The sequence below is a fragment of the Cavia porcellus genome, unplaced genomic scaffold, assembly GCF_034190915.1.
Source record: "Cavia porcellus strain 051 isolate PalLab524CR breed Dunkin Hartley unplaced genomic scaffold, mCavPor4.1 scaffold_13, whole genome shotgun sequence".
NCBI classification, from domain to species: Eukaryota; Metazoa; Chordata; class Mammalia; order Rodentia; family Caviidae; genus Cavia; species Cavia porcellus.
Window position 1 is genome coordinate 8,950,732 of NW_026947496.1, and position 25,662 is coordinate 8,976,393.

The window sequence follows — 25,662 nt, forward strand, 5'->3', positions numbered from 1 at the left end:
AAAGGGTGAGACAAAACAGAAAGGAATAAGTGCACAGCAAATCCAGCAAGACTGACGGAAACAGCAGCAGAACGTGTGCCTCTGATTCGTACACACAGCCTTACACTCGCCTGCTGTACAGTGACACAGTAGGATCCTGTGGGAGCCTCGGCACTGAGGACCCCCGACTGCATCCCCTGCTGCAGCACTTTCCTTTTGCTCACTAAACCCTGGCATAATCACTACAGAAGTGCACACAGTGCTACCCGCACAGAGACACATTGATTTTTCATTGGCCTAGGGAATGCAACTGGAGTCCAGCTAAAGAGCTGGTGTGTCAGCGACACCCTCATCCCTTCTAAGGGCTGCCCCTGAGCTCAGCTAAGCAGCTAATGAAGGGACATGACTGAGCCAGGGACCTTGTTAATAGGAAGCATTAAGACTCAGGGCAAAGTGTTTTTCTCAGCAGGAAAGAGTTTCTCTCAGCAAGATATTGATACGGGGGCATAAGACTCCCAAATTACTGGATGTTAGCTGAGCTCTCTAAAATCTAAGAAGGAATTTTAGGAACAGTGGACATTAAGAGTGGAATATATTTGTTGAGAGAAAGCTTCTGTCTGGGAGAGACCAAAAAGCTCCTCAATGGATTGCTAAAGACTCTGTCTTTTCTAGGGACATTCATAGCGCAAAAGCACAGTGAGGCAGGTCTAAAGTGGGGGCAACATGAGAACTCGCATGCCGGGCAACACGTGGGACAGAACTATGGTCAATTAATGAGTCTTTAATTGTTCAAGTAAAATTGAGCAAATCTGGGACAAATGAGGAACCGAGTCATGTATCAAGCAGCCATGCTTAAAGAGCAGGGACTCCTACAGTAGAGGGTTGGGATGGTGACTTCCACACCTATTTGGAATATCAACCCCTAATGTTCAGGGTTAGGGCATGGTTGCACATTTGTTTTGTGTTTGCCTTGAGGTCAGGCCTCAGCAGAGGTGTCTGTGTTCTCCAGGATTGCAGGATACCAAGTCTCCTGCACTGGCTCCTGTCTGACTGCCTGTAATATTTCTAACTCAGCTGCCTGTAAGGATACTAAAGTACCCATTAAGCAGATATGGAAAAACGGATGGTTTTATTCCTGACCCACGAATGCCTTATTTCTGTCTTGCAAGCTGGTCTGCCGAAGTGAGGGTTCCTGCACCTCCGACCCCGACCCCCTGTCCACACTGCACTCCTGCCTCTGCTCCTTGTGCATTCGGTAAGAGCCAGCAGAGAGCTGCTGTGGATAAAGGCACTTTGTTCCTCCCAGCAACTGGCCTTCTGGGGCCTTTTCCTACTGGCTTCTCTCTTGGTTTCCTTTTCAGCTGTGCACCAGATCTCTGTGCAGGAGACTAGACATTTTGCTAGGGGCTTCATTAGCTGGGAGCACTTAGTAAAACCCCAAGAAACTTTGTTAAAATCCCGGTAATGAGTAAAAGACTATAGCAAATTGTTCCCGTGAACATAAACACACATAAATTTCATTTGTGTACTTACACGCCATACTTAAGCAGTTGGGGGAAGTGAACATGTTTAAAATTGAGATAATGACAAAAAAAAACTCCATAAATAACAGAACAATAAAAACAAAACCTGTGTGAGACATGTATAAAAATGTTAAAGGATTTTAATAAAAAACTGCTTCAAAGGCTGGAATACAAGGGGCCTCTTCCCATTTCCCACATAACCAGACTAAGGTTGCAGGTTAGACAGGTTTACTCAATAATTTATATGTTTAATGTTACTCTCATCCTTTCCTTCAAAAAAATTCAAGGCTAAAAATATTATTTTGAGTACTGAAAAGTTATGGAAAAATTCACTGGAAAAAAATAAAAACAGATATGAGCACTGAAGATTCTTTTATGAATAATATTAAGAAGTTGGTTCCTTGTGAATAAGTCACAAATAAGACAGAAACAAATTCCAAACATATTGTATAACCAAAATGATTTTCTAAAAATTTGGAAGAAAAGCAGAAAACTATTTGACTGCTTTCTCCTTTGGAAAATAGTTCTGAAAATGAAAGCGTTGTTAGAAGTCACAGGTAGAAAACACTGGCTACAGAGAAAAACGAAAAATAAAAAATTCTTTTGTGCTAGTTGCTTTTACATCTCTGGGATGCAAATACTGGGCAACCACAATTGAAAGGCAAAGAGGGTGACTTTGGGCCCACGGTTTGTAGAAGTCTCGGTCCATCGCTCCATAGCTGGCTGGCTCCAAGGCAGGGTGGCATGGCAGAGGGGGTTGCTCATGGCAGGGCAGAGGAGGAAGGAGATAGACCCCCGAGGCCCTGCCCCGTGACCCCCTCCTCCAACCCTGCTTCGCTGTGAGTGGAGGAATCCACCGAGACTATTGTGTCCCCACAATCCGGTTGCTTCTGGAAAGCCCCACCTATGAGCTCCTGAGCCTTTGGGAGGGCATCTGGTTATTAACAACACCTGCCTGTATGGAAGACATCATACCAAAACTTGAAAGGAAGTCATACAGTTAGGGAAAAAATTATGCAACAGAGATTTTATCTTTGAAAGGCAAAGAAATATTGAAAATTTAATTAAACTAGCACCCCAAATGGAACATTGGATGTGTGAACAGATGACTCACGGGAGAGGAAAATCAAGAGCCATAAAATACAGGAGAAAGTTCACACTGATAATAAAGAACTGAAGCAGGTCAGTGCCGCTGCACAGTGCACTATGTCAGGAATGTCTGTATGTACAGAAAAGGTTTGCACTGTGGTTCGAATGCATCCCTCAAAGTTTCTGATTGGGAAGATTGGACATCAGCGTACTGACTTTCAAAAGGGATGGAACATTTGCAGGGCAGCCTAGTGCAAGGGAAGCAGGAAAATAGGAGACTGTCCCTAACTGCAGGTGCTTCCTCCTTACCCAGTGCATTTGACATGGACGAGCAGGTCCATTTCTTTGCCATCACAAATGATCTTGCAGTGAGCACCTGAGTCCCCACACTTTCATGGACCCGCAGACCCTAGGAGAGAGCCTGCTGAGCCCAGGACACAGACACGGGGACACTGCCTGAGGATGTCCTGATCCTGTTCCTGGTCTCAGAAGGGTCCTCTTGCCCTGCTTCCTGGTGGCTGGGTAGCATCCAACTCGCTATCTGATGCCAATCTAAGTAAACAACACTGTCTCTTGGAACTTTGTATATCTGACTATTCATTTACAGACTCTTCTGCCTGAGCTACAGAGTTCTTTGTATATCTTAGTGTTACTTTCTTGTGACTTTTGATAATTTTTTCTTTGTCTGCTTGTAATGCTCTTGGAATAATGGATCTGATATACTCAAATTGAGTATTTTTCTACTTTATACTTTAGAGTACTTTATAATACTTACTTAAGCATTTTTTTTCAATTAATAAAGTTACACAAGGCCCAGGCATACAGCTCAATATCAGAACTCAAGACCTAGTACCTGCCTGACAAGTACGAGGTCTTGAGTTCCGTTCAAGGTACAAAATAAATAAATAAATAAATAAACAAAAGCAGTTGCAGGTACTGGAACAAGAGGCTAGTCATATCTAAAAAAAGTGAATCGGATCCCTACCTGGTGCACAGAAAATAATTCAAAATGGATCAACAGCTAGATAGAAAAGCGAAGCCTAGAAGTCTTAGAACAAAACGTAGGGGTAGGTCTTCATGCTCCTGAATTTGGCAACCAGATTATTAAATGTGACTCCAATAGCATGAGCAACTGTAGCAGAGTTAGATATCATGGACTCTTTGAGACTGAAAAGGCATCAAAGAACACTATTAACATTAAAGATGAGAGAAAATATTTGCAATTCAGGTATCTGATGGGGGTCTATTATCAGAATAAGGAATGAACTTTTTATTAACAACAAAAACAAAAAGAATCAATTAAAAATGGGCAAAGGGCTTGCACACACAATTTTTTCAAACAAAGACTGCAAAGGCGAACGAGCATACGAAAAGATGCTTGGTACCAGCAGTCACTGCAGATCACTAAATCAAGACCACCACGGGCTATCACCGCCTCCACCCCCAAAAAAGGAGCACACAGGAAGTCGGAGTCTCATACCTTCCTGGTGGGAATGGTACATGGTCAGCCACTGTGGGAAACAGTTTGGCATTTCCCTGCAAGGCTATGTTAATTACCAAAGGACCCAGTAATTCCTTTCCTTTGTACTTGAGCACCGATGCGAAAGAATGAAGAACAGGCACCCAAACAAACACGTGGACATGCAGATAAACAGCACCAGTGTTTACATGTCACTGAGCAAGCGAAAAAATCAGATGGATGAGTCAAAACATTGTAGTACATTTCTGCAATGGACGATTATACTGCCATAAAGGGACAAAGAACAGATACATGCTACACTGATGTCTAGAAAATACTACAGTAAAAGAAGACATCACACACAGAAGCCATGTATATGCTTCCATTTATTATGACATGTTCAGAGTACGTAATTTCAGAGACAGAAAGCAGATTGGTGATCTCTAGGGCTTCGGGGAGGAACAGATGAGAAAGCATGGCTTAGTGGAGACGATTTTCTTTTGGGGCAATGAAAGCTTCTTGGAAGTGGAAAAGGTGGTGGTCACACAACACGCTGAACACACTGTTTAAGATGGTTAACTTTATTATGTAACTGTCACAAACAATGAAACCCTAAAAAGTTGGTGATATCTGACCATTAAAAAGTTAGAGCTTGTATATCACCACGACTTATTATTTTAGTCTCAGTGACACAGAGATAGGAGAGATGGAAACTCAGACCCTGGAACTGCAAGTCTGGGTGAGGACGACCTCAGAGTACAGAGGGTTAATAAACAAAGCGAGTGCCTCAAAGAGCTGCACTGTGAGTTCAAAGACGTCCACCAGGTTCTGGGGAAAAGGGAAACTTCCTTGAAGAAGATGACGTCTGAAATGAATTTTATGTGCTGCCTGGAATTTAACTGTTAGTGTTGAAGATGGAGAAATAAAATCCCATGAATAAAGGTGCCATCCCTACAGGACTGAGATCTCAAATACTGCCACCTGAGTGCCACAAAAGCGACATCAGTTGGGCACAGAGATAAAGGGCAGCTGCTGAGGAAACCAGGCTGTGTGCCTGGGCCCAATGCAGAGTGGTTTTGGTTTTGCGCACAGCCTGATGAATGGTAGATGTCAAATAAAATAAAATTAAAATGTGCACTTCTGTAATTATAGCCCAAGCACCAGGACAACTGTCACAGGAACCCTACCATCTACAGCATGGATAGCCACTTAGAAAGTCAGCTTAAGGCAAGTATGGGACAGGACTGGAGGCACGAGGAAGCACCCGTGACTGCACTAAGCAGCACATGTGACAAGTGCCAGAGACGCTGCCACTGTCTAGGAAACCTGCAGGCTGGCTATGGGGTCTGCTCTGCACCCTGGGTTCTGCACCAAGCTCTGCTGTCCCAAGATCTTGGTGAAGAGGCACGAGTGGTCAGGGCAGGGACAGCTGAGCGGTGCACTGTGTGACAGTGCTGACCCACGCTTCAGACGGGAGCCAGTCAGCCCCACTTGCATTTTCCAATGAGCCAGCTTCTAGGAGTTGGGGATGGGATTTGAGGCACAGGGGTGCACCCCTCATGGAGACACAAACCTGCCACAGAACAGCAGGCTGTGGGTCGCGTTGTGTCTGATGAAGAACAGGAAGGGGTGGTCAGCACAGAACTTGGGCAATTCCACTGCACAAAAAAATACACACTTGATAGCTGTGGCTGCCGCAGCCTCTGTGCCCTCCTCGTTGACCTCCACCACACTGCTGTGCACGACCTTGGACAGACACAGCTCACTGTCCACCACCATCCCGGACAGGTTGGCCTTGCCCTCCTGAAAGGCGTCCTCCATGCCCAGGGCCTGCAGCACGGTACCCATGTCATAGTCCTCATGCAGCTTAAACCTTGGCAGGAAAACTTCCAGTTTGGTCCTCTCCATCTGCTCTGGACTGGTCCAGGTTTGCAGTTTCTCAAAAGTGAGGCTCTTTTCCACCTACAACACAGAATTAGACTTTAGTGTCACCCACAGCTGTCCCTCCACAGGCACCTGACCTCCTCTGGTGGGCACGTAGTACTGACTACCATAGACTGAGCCCTGCAGGGACCTGGAAGCTTATGGGGTCTCGGGTTTGTCCTGCACCGGCTGCTCAGATGCCACCAGGTCCAACTTCCTAAGGTGAGGGAGGTGCCCCATCCCCACCACCCCAAACCACATCTGTGCAAGAGGATGTGCCTCAGGTGTTGGGAGGGGATTAGGGCTCTCTGAGTCTTTGGTTTTGTGCACAAGGCTTAGTTTGAAGGGGACAAAGTACTGCTGGTAAGCAAGGACACAGGGCTGTGGCCCTGAGCCACCCCGGGCAGGGGCCTGAGGCTGCAGGGGGCTGGGTCTGTCTGCAGGGAAAGCACAGAGTGGGGGCCTCATGAGGATTCTAGCTAAGCCTGGCTGGACAGGTTCAGGGGCCTGCAGGAAGGAGTCCCGGGAAAGAAACACAAGGACAGGGAATGAGACAAAGGGAAATGGACAGAGAAAGACAAGGAGAGCATGAGAGGCAGGGGGGCTTACGCCAGAGGGAAGGCAGATGGCGGAGCCCAGAGACCGGGCACACTGAGCCGGGATGGTGTCCCTGCCACCACACAGGTTGCAGGAGTGGCCGGGAGCACTGCAGGGACAGCTCCCCCCAGGGATCACGGTAGCACCCACAGTTGTGCACGTGCTCAGCTGTTTTCTTCCCTGCAGAGTCACTGTGATACCACTGCTGACCCACACAAGGCCACCTAACACTAAACTGACTTGTAGAACGCCCCTCCCAAACAAATACAAGTTGCTCCCAGAGACAAGACCCTGCAGGGACAGAGGGCAGAAAGAAGTCACAGGAAGCCCAGGAAGAGGAATGTCCACATACGCAGTGGTGCCCACCTAATCCCAGGACACTCCACAGGGCCAAGCAAATTATGACAAGGTCCAGCGGTTGAGGGTCCCAAAACACTATAAAGGGAGCCAGGGAGAAAGGCCCATGGGCATGAAGCTCTGCAGGCCCCTGCCCTGTCTGGGGCAGCTCTCTATCTTCAGCCATTTCCACCTGACAAATGAGGTGTCCTCCTGTCCCGAGCTCTGTCCCCAGCTCATCAGTGGTGCTGAGCTTAGCATTCCAGGCTGCTGCTCATCTCAGGGTGCTTAGCACTGGACAAACAGGGCAGGACTCTGAGTGACTTTGGGAGAAATGCATCCTAGGCGGGGAGAGGACAGAGGGATGGCCAGGGCAGGACTGTGTGCCCACGTGCCCTGGTGGAAAGGACACAGGGATGTCACCAGAGGGTTTGGCAGGACAGCAGACACACAGGCCTAGACCCCCATCTCACCGTGCTGAGGTCCACACCTTCATCGGGCAGCACGAGGACCATGCTGAGCTCCTGGCCCACATAGGGCAGCTCCAGCACCTGGGCCCGCACCTCGCTCACTTTGGCCCGGGGAAACTTGCCTGTCTTGCACATCATCTGTACCGGCCGCTGTTCCTTCTGGTGACCAGCAGAGAGGAGTGTGGTCAGTGGTTCCTCCAGTAGTAGCAGGACACCTGCCTGAATCATCTGTGTGAGCAGCCCATGCCAACCTTGGGAATGTGTCTGTGCCTGGGTCACCCATCGAAGCCTCACCGAGCACCTCTCATGGCGTGGAAAGCCATGGAGTATGCAGAGGCAGGAGCAGCCTGGGGAGTGTTCCACCCAGCAAAACAGAATGGGCTGCTATAAATTTTCCACATGATATTTCCTGGCTCTGAGATGCCCCTGGATCCTTCGGAAAAAAAAATGAACCATTCTATGAAGTGCCTGATAATTTAAAATAGACGATGGGGCAAGGCTAGGTTCTAGAGAGGTAAAGAAAGACTCTTCAGTCCCTGTGTCAAGCAACACTGATGTTTCTTTTTCGTCCCAGGATGAAGATTAGGGATCGAAACTTATCCTAAAAACTAAGGAGGTGCCATTTGTCCTTATTGGAATGGCAGGCTTTGCAGCAACTGTCCCGTGTGGATTACACAAAAAAAAGAGCAGGGGAAAATCTAAAATGTCCATGCACCTGATCCACAGGCGTGCAGCAGCCCGAGGCTCTGTGGAGGGCACAGTGACCCTTGGGGCAGGCTATTGCCCACATGGGGAGCTCTGGGTGCAGCCTAAACCTTAGAAGAGATACTGTGTTGGGCTTTTTGAAGGCTCTCGCTTCAGTTAGACATCTCACATTGAGGTTACGTATTTGTGTCAAAAATAAATCGTGTAAGTTGGTTGAGACCGTATTGCAATGTTTTGAATAATATTTCCTTCCTCACCTAATTGAGCACCAAAATTATCAGTGATGACTGCATAACTGCATGGTTCGGGGAGACAACACCCGGTCACCTGTGTGCACTTGAAAGTTTAAAAGTCTGCTCTCCCTAATCCTCAGGACAAGATCAGTTCTAAGGCAGGCTGCCCCTGAGGTGCTCCTGTCTGCTGCCTCGAATTTGTGTAGGCATCTTGCTGGCTCTCGGTTATTTCCGGTTTATTTGTCTGCCTTGCAGACTGTTGTGAAGACTTCAGTTTTTAGGATTGGCTGGCTCAGGTTTTAGGATTGGCTGGCTCTTAAGAATGCTTTCAAAACAGGCATGAGACACAACCTATAAACTCTCCCACAAATGATGTGTGTGTGTGTGTGTGGGGGGTATGTTTTCCAACCTACAAAACTCACATCAGAGCTGCAGAGAAGTAGTATTTATCTCAGAATCACACTTGCAAACACAAGGGTGTCTTTACTATGGTCTTCAGTTTAGACCTTGTATAATTATAGAAGTATATATTTGCGGCTGTTGCAAGAGGAAAATTTTTAATTTCCATCTTGTTTTTAAGAATGAGAGCATAGATAACCACTTTTTATTCTCTCTCTCTCTCTCTCTCTCTCTCTCGCTGTCTCTGTATGTCTCTCTCTCTCTCTCTCTCTCTCTCTGTCTCTGTATGTCTCTCTCTCTCTCTCTCTCTCTCTCTCACTCTCTCTCTTTGGTACCAAGGACTGAACTCACAACGTTGCACTTCCCAGGAAGGCTGTTGTTCTGAGCTAAATTGCCAGGCCTGGGACTACTTTTTAAATGTGAAAAAAAACAATTAAAAAGTAAAATGGACTGTATTGAACACGTATAATCATTTTAAATGTTTTATTTATTTATAATTCATTTCCTGTTTTTTAAGGGATTATACGACTTGACAAATTATCTTAACTCTACTGAAAGTTAAAAATGTCAATCACTTCTCTGCCTTTTGGCTAAGCTCAAGTGAAGTGAAAAATGTCAAACTGGCTGTGCACTCCCATAATCCTAGCACTCAGGAGGCTGAGGCAGGAGGATCATTGTGAGGTTGAGATCAGCCTGGGCCTCAAAGGCCATCCTGAACTATATAGAGAGACACTGTCTCAAAAAGACAAAAAGTAAAATAAAAAAGTTTAAAAAAAGAAATTAAAAAATGTCTGGACCATAGTCTTTACCATTTGGTTTTAATATTAGGAATTTACAAATATGAATTAGTAACTTTTAAATTCACTAACAACGATGCAAATGAATACTCATTTTAATTTTAAAATTACTTGGCCCCGCCTAGTGACCCATACATATGTAAATATCTCTTATCACACTTATTTTATTGCTTCTACTTAGGCAACTTGAACTTAGAGGAAAATCTTCCCACTGAGGTTGTAGTCATGGATGCAGAAGAAATTATCAGACAGGAGGACAGTGGCTTGTGCAAAAAATTATCAGCAGCAAATATTCTTTACTCCAATCATTTTTTCTCCCTAGTTAAAAATTAATTCTGAAATATTTTGTTTTGAAGACTTTTTAACGACTAATGCCCTTACAGAGTTAAACTTTTCCAAAGTGTTTCTTTATTAATGACTTTGTTTAAAGCTTCTGCGTACCTGGTTGATTTTGAAAGGCATTTCCTTTGTGTTCGACTCCCGAAAAAGCTTATCCCATTTTCCTTTAAAGTACACAGCGTTAATGAGAACCAGCTTGTCCCCAGCATCAATGGAGTTCTTTGCCAACAGCTCTGGAATTTTGCCTTTGGAGAAAAGCAAAGCCTACACTCAGTGGCTCCGTTTAAACATGACATGAACAAACTGTAGGACAACATCCAGCACATTAAACACCACGTTTTCCAATTTGCGAGTAAGTGTCCTTACAGATGGAAAAGTGGGAAGCAGCCCCTAGACGTGGCGTTCATGCATGGGGACACTTGGGGAGCATCCACCTGAATAGGAAAGTGAGGGGCTGCTGAGTCACCCGAGGAGAGCCCAGATGAGAAGGGACAGGCTGGAGACCAGGCCAGGCAGGACATGAGAGATGCATAGGGCGGGCACTGAGGTCCCCTTAGGTGTCCCAGGGACATGTGGCCAAAGGCTCCATGCTGACACCCAGAGCTCACCTTGGGCAGTGATGAGGCTGACAGAGGCAGCCAGAGGCTGACAGAGGCAGGTGGCTGATGCCCATGGGAGGGGCTCCTGGGAGCCAGGGGAGGGGGAGCCTGGAGACCTAGCAGCAGGCATCCCCAGGAACGCAATGTGAGCAAGCAGACTAGCTCCTCTGCCTCTGGACCTCCAGGGCTGCCTTCTCCTGAGCTGACAGCATCCTTGCTTATCATTGCTTCCAGAGGGCAAGAGTGGGAAAGATTCCAGGAGGACATGGGGGAATAAGTGCTGAGCCTTAAGGGAAAATGGCCTGGCTTTGCTGCTGTCTCCTTTGTGAGCAGAAATAGGAAGGCTACGAGCAGGTGCAGATGGTTCAGCCCAAAACAGGGAGGATTTGGCGGGAGGAGAGGCGGGGAGAGGGAGCTGCAGAAGGGACCCTGCCTGCTGACCTTCAGTCTTCTTGGACACCCAGGTGTTGATGTGGTTTCTGGACCTCTCTGGGGCTTTGGCGAAGGACAGCGGCTCCAGCTTGGCCTTGTAGAAGCGCAGACAGGACTCCTGAAAGGACTGGGGACAGAGACAGGGCAGGTGAGCCAGGGAGCTGCAGGAAAGGCTGGGAGCTGCCAAGCCTGCTGAGCGCTCCCTGGTTCTCTGAAACCCTGAGAAGGGCTGATGAGAGGTCACTGGGAGGCTCTAGGATGTGGGATACCAGTTTCTATGTGGGGGTGTTCTGAGTCTGGGAAAAGCAGATGTGAATGAGGAGCTCTTGGTCCAGTCCACTGGGGCTTCTCGAAGGGAACCCTTCAGGAGGCATCGTCATCTCAAGACAGGAGGTTGCCTGTCTGGTCCCCAAGCTCTCTAGGGTCCTTCTGCTGGGTTCGGGGCCACCAGGTATTTTATAGCAACTCTTTCTGTTGTTAGACTCAACTCACGGGCAGGAATTGGCAGCTCTCTTCTCCAAAGAGCCTGTTGGCGATGCTGAGGGAGTACGGAGCGCCAGGCTTGTGCACCTGGGCGAGAAGCGACTGGAAGCCTTCGTGAGGGTCCTTCACTGAGCTCAGCCCCAGCGCCTGGGAAGGAAGTGATGGGCACTGTCAGACTGGTCTTCTGGTCTCACAAAGAAGTTACCAAAAAAATGCTGTCCCATAAAATGAGCCTTCGAAAGAATGTACTTTCTTTCTATCTTTTGGAGTCACAATCTTGATATTGACTCAAATCCAGGAGGGTCCTGGTGCCTCAGCCTCCGGAGTGCTGGGTATATTTTGAGATTAGTGCACCCGACAGAGCTACTGCTGGGGGCCTGGAGCAGAGATCAGAGAGGGACAGGACACAGGGCAGTCAAATGTGGGGCTCTTCTGCCCCCTCTGGATTCCACGGGAGGATGGAAGGGCCAGAGAGGCTCAGCTGATGTAAAGCCCTGCATTCCCTGCTGGCCAGGAATACACCAGAAACAGAAAAAAACCTACCTGCAAAATTTGTGTCAATAAAAAGAGATTTGGTTAAAACACTAAACAGGTAAGGAAAATGTGCAGGAATAGAGCCCCAAAGGGGTCTTAAAAGGAAACAAGTGTATAAAAGAAGCCATGTGATTAACAGGACTAAAACAGAGTTCTTAAAACTGTATGCTAGAGAGATTTTATTACATATATTTTAAGGATCGCTTCAATATTTTAAAAATATGTAGTAGGTGATAAGAAAATTCTCAAATGATTCCAAAATACAAACACAGAGAATACAGTTCAGCATGGTGTAGTGCACGTGTATCATCCCAGCAATCTGGGAGGCTGAGGCAGGAGGAATGCAAGTTCAAACTCAGTGTGGGAAACTCAGGGACTGGGCAAGACCCAAAATAAAAAGGGCTGAGAATGTTACTCAGGGTGAAGACTTTGGGTTCTACCCGGAGTATAAGAAAAAGAAATTATACAGAAATGAGGCTCTTACATTCACGTATTCTATTAAAACTACAAATGAAATACCAATGACATGGAAACGTCACTCCGTGTAACTACTGAAAACACACTTTTTATGCCTGGAAGGGTGGCGGGCACCTCTGTTCTCAGCACTCTGAAAGGTGAGGCAGGATGATCTAAAGTCCAAGTCCAGCCTGGCCACAGGTAACTTAGGAAGACTCTCAAACAACTGTTAAAGGGCTGGAATAAACAATTTTTTTAATGGGGCTGGCTCATTGTGAAGGCCTTATATTCATTTTATAGAAGTTATAGAAAAACCCTCTTTTCTAAGTAAATACCTGCAGTGTGCAGATCACAGTGCTGCTATATTCTATAAAAGTAACGCTTCTAAGTGCACAAGTATACTTACCCTAATTCCAACATTACACAGTAAACAGGCATAAAAATATTATTCCACAAACACATGCAGTTCTTACAATTTTACGTATTAGGTAAAATGTATTTAAAAAAATTTTTAAACCTTGGAAAAAGAGGTTGTGACTTTACCCATCACAATGAACAAGAAAACTTACAGAGAACTATTTCTGGAAAGAATTAGGTGATCTTTAAAAGAAACTTTCCTAGTAGTCAATAATTTTATTCCTCATGACACTGGTCTATACAGGAAAAGATAACAGCTAGAAAAATTCATTTTATAACACAGATTACGGAAAAGAAAATGTCAAAAATTGAATAAAAGGAAACTTAGAAGGATTTCACTTAGGATCAGACCTGTCTGTAACTGTGAGCAGCTCGCTCCTGACCAGCACTTGCGTTGTGGGAATGGTTCTGCCAGATGCTGACAAGAATTGGAGAACATTTGCAGAAGTAAGGTCACAGCTCACAATCAAAGCAGCAAATCTCAAACCAAATCAAGTTCGCAGGACTGCAGGAAAATTCTTTCAGTCCTCAGAGGTTTGTCAAGGCAGAACGTACCCATAGGAAATTTGGCTTCCTCTGCTGGCATCATGCAAGCCTTTGACTACACAGCCATACAAATAATCCCCAGGCTGTGCTCAGCTACTCAGTGCCTAGGTGCACTGAGCTGGGCGGAGGGAGCCCACCTGGCTCACACAGCAGCTAGGCAACAGGCAGAGGCCCCAACAGGGTCCTCAGGGAGCTCAGAGCCTGCAGGACCAGGAGATCCACAGAAGGGACTTCCCCTCTGGGCCTCAGGCTCCCATAGTGAGTCAGGGACAGGGGACCAAGAGCTGTCACCACTGAAAGGGTCCTCAAGTGTTGGAGACCACTAGGTAGAGGCCAGAGTAGCTTCTAAATGAACTGATTGGCTCTCTGTGTTTCCCTGTGAGTCTGTCCCAGGCCTATGCCCCTTATCTGGAGGTGGCAGCAGATCCATAGTAAATGACCTCTAAGGCCACAGCTGAGCACGCCTGGCTCCCGCCGCAACTAACTGGAAACTCCACTCCCTCTCACTCCAGTGGTCAAGGGCTCCCAAATTCACATAAGATAGTTCTCCCAAATTGGCATAACTCATTACTTGGAGTAGCCCTTGAGCTGAATCCCCAGGTCCTGCTCGGTTTCCAAAACTTTTAATTCTAAACCCTTCCTTTGTTTGAAAACCAACTAAATATGGATGCTCAGAGTTCTCTGTTGCAGCCCCTGAAACGTGAACTCTGCCAAAGGGCTTTGACCCTCCTGGAGCCCTAAAATCATACAACTTGTCTCTTTGATTTAAGGCTTTGCTGCAGTCCACTCCTATGGAGGCTGCAGTCCACGGAACTCAAGGTAAAGCTGGTCACAGAGACCAGCGACATCACACTGCATGGCCTGTGCATGGGCACAGAATGCCAATGCCTGGCCTTAGGGGTTTCCCCTCAAGCGCTTGGCCACTGCCCACCCTGTGAACTCCTCGTAACAGGAACGGGTTCTGTGCCATTTCAGAGGGGACCTGAGCATGCCTCACTAGAGCTTCCAGGGTCCCTGCCTGGATCGAGGCCTTCTGTCTGGCCTGGCCTTGTCATGTTCTGTTTGTCACTGCAACCGCAAGGCGCCGATGAGTGATCGATCACAGCTCTAAAGGCTGGTGCTGCACAGGAGAGACAGATATCCGCGCCTTCTGATTCAGATCACTCCAGCAGGCCCTCCTTTACCCCTCTGTGGAGCTGGGGATCAAACCCCAGGCAAGCCGTTACACACAGCCACCCTGGCCTCCACTTATTTTCTAAACTCAGTGCCAGGCAAAATCTTGAGTCTTCCTTGAGGTGGTACTTAGTGAAACAGTCTCTGTCCTGCCACCACCACAAAAGACCACAGAGACAAAAAAAAAAAATAAAAGGAGCCCCATTCTGGAAAGAGAGTGGGAGATGCCAGCCTACCTGGACCATCTGGGCCGCTGTGCTGCCCTTGGCTCCCAGCAGGACCATGGCCAGGGCCGAAGAGATGCTCACAGGAGAGCAGAACACATTATGCTCAGGGTTGTCCTGGCCCAGGAGCTTTAGGAGTTGGATTGCAAAGGCACCGTTGGCTTTAGACAGCGCATCCATGCTGCAGGTCTGGAGGGAGGGACAAACGTGTTACAGGCAGCTAAGTTACAAATATTACAGGCAGTCACACAGGGCTGGGCCCTGGAAGAATCCAGCACAGAGGACCAGATGTCTGGGGACCTTGGAGGAAACACACATCTCTTGCTGTGGGCCAGATCTCAAAATAGAGGCCAAAACAAATGCAACCACAGTTTAAAAATAATCCTTCGGGACTAAGTATGGATCACCTTGAGCAGCCAGGAGGCACCGACCCCGCCCTATAGGAAGGGTCACTGCTGTGTGAAGAACCATCGCTTGCTGCCTGCCTGCTCCCCCATTGGCCCTGAGTCGGTCAATTTTACCTGGACAACCAAACTTATTCCTGACCCCAGCGCATGCCTCACTTATTCTCAGGTCTGTGTCTGAGAGTCACTGGGTGATTTTCTGATGGACACCAGGCTGGGAATACACAGGAGCTGCTGCCAGAGGCAGCTGTGTCAGCTGCTGTGAGGCCAGAGCCTTCTCTACAGGGAGGGATCAGGGACCAGGGCCAGCAGAGGGCGCCAGGCTGCTGTGTCTCCTGCCCTGCAGCCTGAGGAGCCTAGGGTGGGCTGCCAGCCTGGCTGACCTCTCTGCTCAGCCTGCATCCTGTTCAGAGTTCCACCTCCATCCTGCCCTGCTCAGGAAGTCACGTGGCCGAAACCCTGGACTGGGAGAGGACCCTGCACCCAGTTCTCCTGCTTGCTTTCTCTGTCCCAATCAACCGCACTTTCCCTAAGGACCTGTAGGGTCCTCTCCTCCCTGGTCCCAGCTCACATGCTGGACCTCCCTGACCCCTCTCATCTGCCCTCCCCGCCTTTCCGGAGACCCCTCTTCTGCCCAGGACCGTCCAGCTCCTGCCACCACCCACTGGAGACCGCGACTGCTCTACTCCACACTGGCTTCTCTACAGAGTCCCTGCTGTCCCTCTACCATGGTCCCTTCTGTCACCTGCCTGTCCTCACCACCATGCAAATCAAACACAGCTCCCCACACCCCACTTTTAATTGGTGCTGACCTGTGCTCCTTCCCTGCTCTGCAGCCACCTGTGCCCATCAATGTCCCCTTCACAGTGGGCTATGGGCCCCATGGACACTCTTTCCACTAAGAAGGTCCCTGCGCCCTGGTCTCCCCCAGCATCTCAGGGCAGCTGAGATGGCTTCCCCTCCTACCTCCCAGCCACAGCCACCCTCACTGATGTGATGCAGCCCAAGTCAGTGACCTGGGGCCAACCTGGATGCTGTGGGGGGCAAGGACCGGGTCCCTCAGAGGCCGCGGGGTCAGGACAGAGAAGGCTTTCGTCTCCTGGGGTGAGTGTCAGGGATTCCAAGATACTCGGGGGCACTGCATGTGCCCAGGGGCCAGGATTGCACAAGAAGGAAGAGGACCTGGGCGGGGCTGATGCAGGGGACACTGCACCAGGTAGGCACGGGCGGGGCCGGGATGGTTCCAAGCCAGGATCCCTGTCTGTCCCCTCCAGTCCAGGAGCTGTGTCTGCAGAACCAGCGGGCCTGGCTGCCCGGGTCTCTGCTCAGTCCCCAGGGTCTGAGCTAGGTCTGTCCCCAGCTCTGCCCAGCCCGGCCTCGCCTTCCCACCTGGCTTTGTTCCCCTGGAGCTGAGACCTCACCTGAGGATTGCAGGAGCGCTGGCAGCTCTGCCTGGTGGAGGAGGACTCAGGGGCTTTATGGCCCTGGAGATGAGGGAGTTTTCCGGTCGTAGGGGCGGGGACTGTCTCAACTTGTCCTGACCTCCTGTGCCTGCCTGTGGTCACCTTGAGCTACAGATACCACAGCAGTGCAGGGGTGGTGCGGGCATACGTGCTGCAACTGCTCAGCTCTGGAAGGAATGCAGCCTCCATGAAAGAGAAAGTGAAAGCTGATGCCAGGGACTCAGTTGGACTAGAACTTGGACCTGGAGCCTTGGGTCCCAGCCTGGAGGAGGCCAGGCAGCCCAGCAGGAGCCACTTAGGGAGAATACCTTTAAATATATATATATATATATATATATATATATATATATATATATATGGGGTGGGCTGGGGATGTTTACAGGTCCTAGGTTCCACCCCCACTGCAGCCCCTACCAAACACCTAAGAAGGAACAGGAACCAGAGGAGGAAAGGCACCCAGGAAGCCAGGCTTTCCAAATTCTAGGAGGCAAAGGAGCCTGGGAAGCTCACACCGCCCTCTCCCCCAGCTTCACACCAGGGCACCCTGGGGATGAATTCCCAGGGTTTGCCCAGGAACCCACATCTGGTCAGTCCTGGGATCCTCTGAGGCCTCACTTTAGGTGAGATCAGCTGGGGTCTTCTAACAGAACCCTTTGGGTGCAGGCCCTGTTTTGGGATGACATCCCCTCCCTCATCCAGAGATCCTTAACTTTTTCCTCACTTAGCAACAAAACAAAACACATCTTTCTTTTTGGTACCAAGGATAGAACTTAAGACCTAGTGTTTGACAGATAGGCACAGCTAAATCCCTGGACCTCACAAACACCCTTCTTAAAACAGAACATACCCAGCATAATACTGACAAGAGAAGAATCCTGAAATTCCAGAGTTAGGTTACTGGCAGGAAGAGGAAAAGGAAAAGACAGAGTTTCTATTAACTAACAGCTTCAAGCTACACCAACAAAGGCGGGGAGCGGGGGATGGCGGATGGGGGTGGGGGACACTGGACAGAAAAACCTTTCCTGCTCCTTCCCTCACTAAGGAGGGTGACCATGGGGCTGCATCTCCTTGCAGATGGTGAAACCAATCAACAAACTCCCATGTGGACCACCCAGGACTGGACTGGTGTCCCTTGCCCTTGCCCTCACCTCTGACCAGTGTGGGTCAGTATAAGTCATTTATGGCTTTTCCTCTCCTGATTTTCATTCAGAAATTCCTTAGATTCAGAGCACATTTTACAAGCTGGGTGCAGTGGACTTGTGAGCACTCTGGAGGCTGAGGCAGGAGCATCACCACGGGTCTAGGGCAGGCTCTGCTCCATGATGAGTTCAAAGCCAGCCTAGAACACATGGGAAGACTTTGTTTCAAGAAACTACCACCAACGATTTGTTTCTTTATGGATGGCCCACATTTGGAGGGTTTCCATCTTTGGTCCTTTGTGACTAACGCTGCTGTGAGTTATCCGTGTACAATTCTGTAGGTCAACTTGCTTCCTTCCACTTATCTTGGGTGTAAACTTTCAAATGGAATTTCTGGGCTACATATTAACTACATATTTAACTTTTTGAAGATGTATCTGAATATTTGGCAACTGCACAATACTGTGTAACATTAGGTTCCTACCCAGAATGTAGTGGGCAGATGACAAACTGTGACAAATCTTTAAATTAAACATGTATTACAGTGAAAGATACATTGCTTTTGATCCCCTTCAAAATGTGCAAAACACTTCCCCCCTCAGAGAGCACGTGGTGTCACCATTCTTGGCATTGTGTCTTTTACCATAGTCAGTTTTCTTGTAAATTTAAAGGTGACCGTCTGTTTCACCCCCTCTCTGCCGCCTTTCTTTTCCAGTCCCTCTGCTGGCTGTCATGTGTGGTCTCCACGTGGTTTTGAGCTGCTCATCTCTGGTGAGCTGACACCCAGCACGTTTCCTGTGCTTGCTGACATTCTGAAGGTCTTTCCCTGAGAAAGGCCTATGTAAATACCTTCCCTTGCTTTACAGTTGTGTAACTGGTTTATTTACTGCTGAGCTTTGCATGAGACTTTTAAATGTGGGGGTCACAATTTGCTTTTTAATCTCTTTGATGAGCTCAGGATCCTCCCAACATTGAAGTTCCGGGTTATGTAACATGCTAGCAGACTGTCAGCACTGTGAGAACAGGTAGGTGGACATGTTACAGGCAGCTGAGCTAGTTAGAAATACTACAGGCAGTCAGACAGGGCTAGGCTGGCCCAGAGGACCAGATGTGTTGTGAGCTTGGAGGAGACACACACCTCTTGCTGTGGGCCAGACCCCAAGGTAGAAGACAAAACAAATGCAACCACAGCCTAAGTATAACCCTTAGGGATTAGGTATGGATCACCTTGAGAAGCCAGGAGTCACCACCCAACCCCTATTGGAACAGTCACTGATCCCTAAAGAATACTGGCTTACTGATTTGGTCAATTTTACCTGAGCAATTAAACTTACTGGTTGACCATAGCTCTGTCCCACCTCTTGCCATCTATCTCAAGAGTTCCCAGTTTTCCCCAACTTGAGACCCGCCTCACCTCATGTTTTTACTTATGAAATCCTGAGAAAATACACTATATTTTGTAACCAACTTGGGACCCCTGCTGTCTCTCTCTCAGACAGAAGCTTTCTTTCTCTCAATAAATATTTCTGCTGTGAACCTCCACTGTTTCTAAAATTCATTCTTCGATTTTAGAGAGCACGATCTCTTTCTGGACATAAAGTAGGTGGAGAATTTTGTTCCCCTGGATCAGACATACGCATCTCCCTGCAGACAGGCCGTTGGGTCACCTCACCTCAGACCAAGTGGTGCCCCAAACCCCGCCATATTCACATAGTAAGGGGATTTTCCTTCTGCTGCTTTTTGGTGTCTCTGCTCTCGATCCCCTGAGTCCAGACCTGATGGTGGACTGCAGACCATCTCTCAGGCTGCGTGGGGCTGAACTTCCTTCTGACCCAGAGATTTGCACATTCCAACCTGGGCTGTGGGCCAGTGCTGATCTGATGTTGGAACAGCTCAGTGGCCTCTGCCCTGGTGACCCCCGTACTCCGCCTCTTCCTCCTCTCTTGCTAGTGACCCAGCACCACAGGCTGGTGAGTATAAAGGAAGAGCATTCCCTGGGCTCACTCCTCTGGCAGAGGTGCAGGGGCCACATCTAGAAGTACTCTACTGTAGACAGAGAGAGCCCTGTGTGGTGCAAAGCAGCTCCTGACAACAGACAGGGAACTCTGCAGAGGCCCGGCAGGATCCATTTTATGCCAGGTCCACTGGCAAAGCTCAGTTAACCCAGGATGACCTCGGGTTTAGTGCTCAGTTCCTAAGAGCAGACCACTAATAACCTCCGAAGGGCCCAGTCTTCCTCGTTTTTAGTATCTTGCCATGGGAGTTACATTTCCATATGAATTTCAGAGGGCGAAAGGGTACCATACCACTGGGAAAGTTCTAAGTTTCTCTAACAGATGAGAGCAGAGAATGAGAGGTTGTTTGTCCTTAAGTGACTCAGCACTTGTTTCCCTCATCTCCTCATGGAGGTTTTGACACTTAAAGCCCTCTTGAGGCAGTTAATTAGCAAGTGTTATGGATTAAGAACTGGAGGTCAACTTAATGCCATCTAGATTACATCAGCATAGCATGGAGCAAAGATGCTCCACTTGAGGAAAGTTGCCAGGATAAATAGGTGGAGGAGAAGAAGGCTTGAGGGTTGAGGTGTTAAGGAGGCATTGTGGGTTCTCCTGGAGAAGCCTTGGTCCTCACATCGAGCATTGCTTCCTGGCTCCAGAGGGAAAGACATATGCTGCTTGGTCTCCAGGATGAGCTCGTCACGCTGGCTTCCTGGCATGTACCCGGCTGTGCTTGTCTTCCGAGGAGCTCGGGGCCTCCGTGTCACTGAGGATGGCTGTGGTGCCTTTCAGGATAGCCCTGCTCTTTGCTGTGAGTGTGACTTCTCGGCTCCAGCGTAGAACCCTCATCCCACTAGCACAGCTCCTTCATTCTGCTGGCACGGACTTTCTGGCTTCCACGGCTGACCCTTGGGACTTCCAGCTGAGATCCATAAAAGAGACTGGCGTGAGTCCTTCTTGTGGATTCTGGGCCTCCACTTGGACTCATGGGAGGCATTGTCCTGAGCTCTGGATTTTTATCTGGACTCATGCGGGACATTGCTTTGGGTTTTAGCTCTTGACTAAATAATCTATGTATTTGGTGTTGTGGATACATTTCCTGCATTTTCCTGTGTTAACTTCCGTGACCATTATAAAAATATTATAAACTCCATGACCTAAACCTAATTGTTCTCTGTGTATAGCCCCAAACTACAATTGCAAGGATGCCCTTAGTTCACTGAAATGACACCACTTGATATCATAATTGAAATATTAAACCCAAAATAAGCAGGGAAAAAGAAGTAATAATGATCAGAGCAGAAATCAATGATTTGAATACCAATAAAATGATGAAACTGGAAACTTGAAAGTGCTTCCTTGAGAAAAATTAAATTCATAGCCGTCTTGGTTATTTTTCTCTCTTTGCTGAGACAAAATACCCAACACCCAAAATGAAGGAAGGAGAGGTTTGTTTAGCTCACAGTTTGTGGAGGTTTCAGCCAGTTTCTTGCTGGCTCTGAGGCAGGCTATCATGGCAGCGGACAGCAGTTCATGGAGACAGAAGACAGCAAAGGAACAAGAGCAAAGAGGGAGGAGCGCGGGGAGAAGCCTCTTTCTGTCCCTTGTGTCACATGCAGGTGGTCACCGAGGGCCTGTGAGCTCAGCACTGGACCTGAGTCAATGGAAACTCTAGAGGCCCGCCCCATGACTGCATGAGGGGGAGGAATTACCAGCATTAGGAATAAAAGTGATTGTGTCACACCAGAATTTATAGATATTAAAAGGATGATAAAGGAATAGTATGTACAACTTTATGCCAATCTGTTTAACAAATTAGATAGAATGAGCACATATTTAAAAACCAAAGGTTGCCAAACCTCACTCAAGAATAGATATGATAAAGAGTCCTGAGTTTATTAAAACACTGGATTTGAAGTTCAAATCCCACAAGAACACGCTGGTTTCCGTGACTTCACTGGTGAAGCTCATAAAATAGTAATGTGTGAAAGAATGAAAATTCTCTAAAATTTCTACTTAATTCATTCTACGAGGCTAGAATTACCATGATATCTAAACAAGGCAAAGAGATGACACCCAAGGAAAACTAAAATCAGTACCCTTCATGAACATAGATGAAGATTCTGAATCATACATTGAATCCAATACCACAGAAAATGGCATGAAGGAATGGGTTTATCCTAGTAATGAAAGGCTGGCTTAACATCAGACAATTGAGTGATAGAATACATTACATGAATAATCTGAGAGAAAACATGGTTATCTCAGAGATGGGGAAACAGCATAGAACAAAGCTGTGTATCTGTTCCTGCTTCAAATCTTAGCAGACTACAATTGGACATGAAGTCCTTCAACCTGATAAAGACCATCTATAAAAAACCTACAGCAAAACCATACGTGCTAAGGAAAAGCTACTTGCAAAGGTGTAGATTCTATGGACTGCAAGAAAGCCAGAAACAGAAGAAAGGTATCTAAATAGAAATGAAGACACAATCATCTTTATTAACTGGAAATACGATAATTCACTGGAGACAAGGTAGTCTATTAAAAAGGCTACTAATGAGTAAATTTAATGAATTCACAAGGCTAAAACACAAATCAATTATATTTATAATCTAAATTCACGGGAAATATAAAGATCCAAAGCTTGCTAAAAGCATTGGAAAATAAGAATAGGAGTTATGTTGTCTTACAACTTGTGCTTAAGTGACAGTAGTCAAGAGTGTGCTATTGGCAAGCAGAGGTCGTGAGTTTAAGCTCTGATACCATAAAAAACAGAACAAATATATATATATTTGCACACACACCCTTATTGGAACTAAGCAAGCAGTATTAAAAAGTAAAATGAAGTAAAATAAAATAAATGTTGATATATATATTTATATTTATTATTATTATTTGTTGTTGTTGTTTCTTGGTACCTCGGGTTTAACTCGTGACCTTGTGCTTGCCAGACAGGCATTTATGTTGCTCAGCTAAATCCCCAACAAAGTTGAGATATTTAAAAGACAGTTCACCAGTGTAGCAGTTTACAGACAAGCAGACTAAGTGTTGAACACCATTAGTGCTTACACAGTGAAGCTCACAGGCTCAAGGACACTGTCATGAAACTGTGAAAATACATTTTAAAAATACAGGAGTAAATGATACTGGCTTTGCAGCTCTGTGGATTCATTTTTTTTTTCTTTCTTTTTTGTCTTTAAAACAAATCCCACTTTGCAAAATGGATTCCTTAAAATGAATGTGGTCTAAAAGAGAATACAGTTTTCCTTGGTAATTTTTAAGCCAAAGCTGTGCTGTGACAAAGGACTCTTGTAACCAGCCGAGGCATGGGGACCCAAGAGAAGAACCAGGAGCAGAACTGTTCAGCCCAAGTCTAAAATACCAAGCGGGGCAGAAATGGTGGTGTAAGTTAACGACCCTCAGCCCAACACCTTAGAGAGCGATTTGTAAGAAGCCTGCAAGTACACTTATCTACAGTCTATAAATTTCTGCCATAACACATATTCTCTTCCAATAAAAAATGTGGCATAAGGAGGACCTTCCTTAAGCAAAGGCTGAGCTTCAGCCATCTCTCAGTGTCTCTGATCTCCATAGAGGGCCTGGTCCCCGGGAGGGGTTGAGTGGTCCCTTTTGCAATCTGTATGTGCATCACAAGGTGTCTGTTTAGCATCAGATTTAGAGAGGCACCCCTGCCCCTCTGGAAGCTCAGGGCCACAGGCCCACCCTGGAGCTGGGGCTGATGGAAGAAGGCGATGGCCAACCTGTTTCCATGAGAGACCCTGTGTCATGTGGGATGTGCAGGGTTGTGTGACCTGTCACGAGGCCTGGGTGGCTGTGGGTGAGCCTTGCAGACTCTCTGGCTCACCAAGGCTGGGCTGGCATCTCTCTTGGTGAGCCTGATGGCAAAGGGCCGCAGCCTGGAGACATCTCCAGGACACAGGATGCATAAGGTGTGCTGTCCAGGACTCACCGAAAAGCTCCTGAACACATCCGCAAGTGTGGCCCAGCCTGGGGGGCTGTGGAGGCTGTCACAGGGCGTGCTGGCCAGGACAGAGCAGCCTTCCAGACTGCAGCATGGCTGATGGAGCTTAGGTGCTCCCTGGGGCTGCAGAGCTCCCTAGAGCTGACACTTCATTCCCCCAAACTCCTGCATCAGTTGCATCCTAGCTTTCTGTCTGTATTTTGAGCCATAGTCTTGCTATATAGCTGACGCTGGCTTCAAGCTCAACCTTCTCCTTCCTCACCCTCCAGAGAGCTGGGTTTATAGGTCTGCACCGCCAAGCCAGCTGACCCTACAAACTCTAAAGGAAGGCGATGTAGTCAGAGGGACAGGGGTCATGAAGGGCGGCCGGCCATGCCTCTTACAAGCAAGCAGCCCATCCAAGATGAGGTGCTGCTGGCCTGCTCATCTGGTGGCACTCAGTGAAGCATCCAGGGCTGGGCCACACCAGATCTTGTCCTGTCCCGCAGTCCCCGCCCTCCGCATGTGGGTCCCTGCCAGACTGGACAACGGCCTCCCCACTGCCTCTGCAAAGCACTTGTGTGTGACCTTAGAAATGGCCATTCCTAGCCAGATTCCAGAGCAAGCAGCCCCCAAAGCTCCCAGCCTTCTTCAAGGCAAAGAAAGAGCTCCTCTTGCCTTAGCCCAGCAAGGAAAAACCCAAGCGCACTTAGTCAAACTCGCTGAAATTCTCCAGGCTGAAAACTTCTCACAGGTATGTATTTTTCCTGCCTGGAAAAGAGAGTCACATCTAAAAATGCAGAAGCCAATTCCACCCCACTTCTCCGCACAGGCCCCTCCTCCCACCAGGCTCCCAGGCCACCACACAGCCAGGCCCACTGCCATCTAAGGCTACTTGGAGCTATCCCCAAGTTCTACCTGCCCCTTTCTGTCTTGTGGGCACCAAGTGAAACAGCTGGGAAACTGATACAAACAAGAGGTTTTAAGACCCTGTCCCAGGCTGATTTCAGATTTGATTGCAGGAATTTTCGTAACCAGTTGTTTATATCAGGATTTGCGTGATGCACATTGCTGTGAGCCAGAGAGAAGTTTGGCAAAAGACAGGCAAAGCCAGGGCCCAGCATTCTGCCTGCAGAGGAGAGGAGACAGCAGTCCCCTCATGGAAGGCAGTGTGTTTCTTCGAGGAAGGAGCAAGCCAAATGGGGCATTCAGAGGGCTCCTGGCTTTAGCACCCCTGTCTGTCCTCATCCATCAGGCTCCTGGGCTGCCCTGGGGCCAGTTCCCAGTCCTCTGCGAGCCATCACGTATTGATATTAGTCACAAGGAGGAAGGGAAGGAGGGACCACAGCGTCCCATCTTCCCCTTCTCTAACCACGGAGGCTCTCACACGTGGGCGCTACACTGCAGCTCCGGGTTACCTGTGTCGCTGGCCTCTGCCCATCCTTTTAAGTAGCCAGGGTAGATCTATCACCTGGCTGTACAGGGAGGTGTGCAGAGCTGGACCTGCCAGCAGCCAGTATGACATTCGAAATCTCAGGAGCTGAGTCACCGTGCTGGAAGCCCATACCCCGTGATAACCCTCATCAGGGTCCATCTGGCTTCACCCAGAGAGCAGGTTGGCCAGGAGTAGTGTTTTGGGATTTTGTTTCTCCCTGTCTTAAGAAATTTTATAGAGAAGCACACCCATGGAGCTCAGCTTTTGGTTTTCTGTTGCTTTATCTTTTACAGACAGAGAGAGAGAGAGAGAGAGAGAGAGAGAGAGAGAGAGAGAGAGAGAGAGAGAAGGAGAGAGGGAGAGAGGGAGAGAGGGAGAGAGGGAGAGAGAGAGGGGGAGAGAGAGAGAGAGAGAGAGAGAAAGAGAGAGAGAGAGAGAGAGAGAGAGAGAGAGAGAGAGAGAGAGAGAGAGAGAGAGACAGAAACTATGTAGTTCAGGCTGTCCATGAAAACAAGCCCAGATTGGCAAGGAATTTGTGCTGAACCTC

The 25,662-nt window shown here is 47.9% G+C and overlaps 1 protein-coding gene and 1 pseudogene across 1 annotated transcript; one reads left to right on the plus strand and one right to left on the minus strand.

Annotated features, from left to right (window-relative positions):
- Positions 1 to 4,610: 4,610 nt before the first annotated feature.
- Positions 4,611 to 14,899, minus strand: LOC100725464 (serpin B9-like). Its single transcript, XM_023564698.2, has 6 exons — positions 14,726 to 14,899; positions 11,373 to 11,510; positions 10,890 to 11,007; positions 9,952 to 10,094; positions 7,380 to 7,535; positions 4,611 to 6,012 (listed from the first exon to the last, which is right to left on the minus strand). The coding sequence occupies exons 1-6, from the start codon at positions 14,891 to 14,893 to the stop codon at positions 5,608 to 5,610; spliced, it is 1,128 nt and encodes a 375-aa protein (XP_023420466.2). The 5' UTR covers positions 14,894 to 14,899; the 3' UTR covers positions 4,611 to 5,607.
- LOC134478581 (HIG1 domain family member 1A, mitochondrial-like) lies at positions 7,698 to 8,196 on the plus strand (annotated as a pseudogene).
- Positions 14,900 to 25,662: the final 10,763 nt, after the last annotated feature.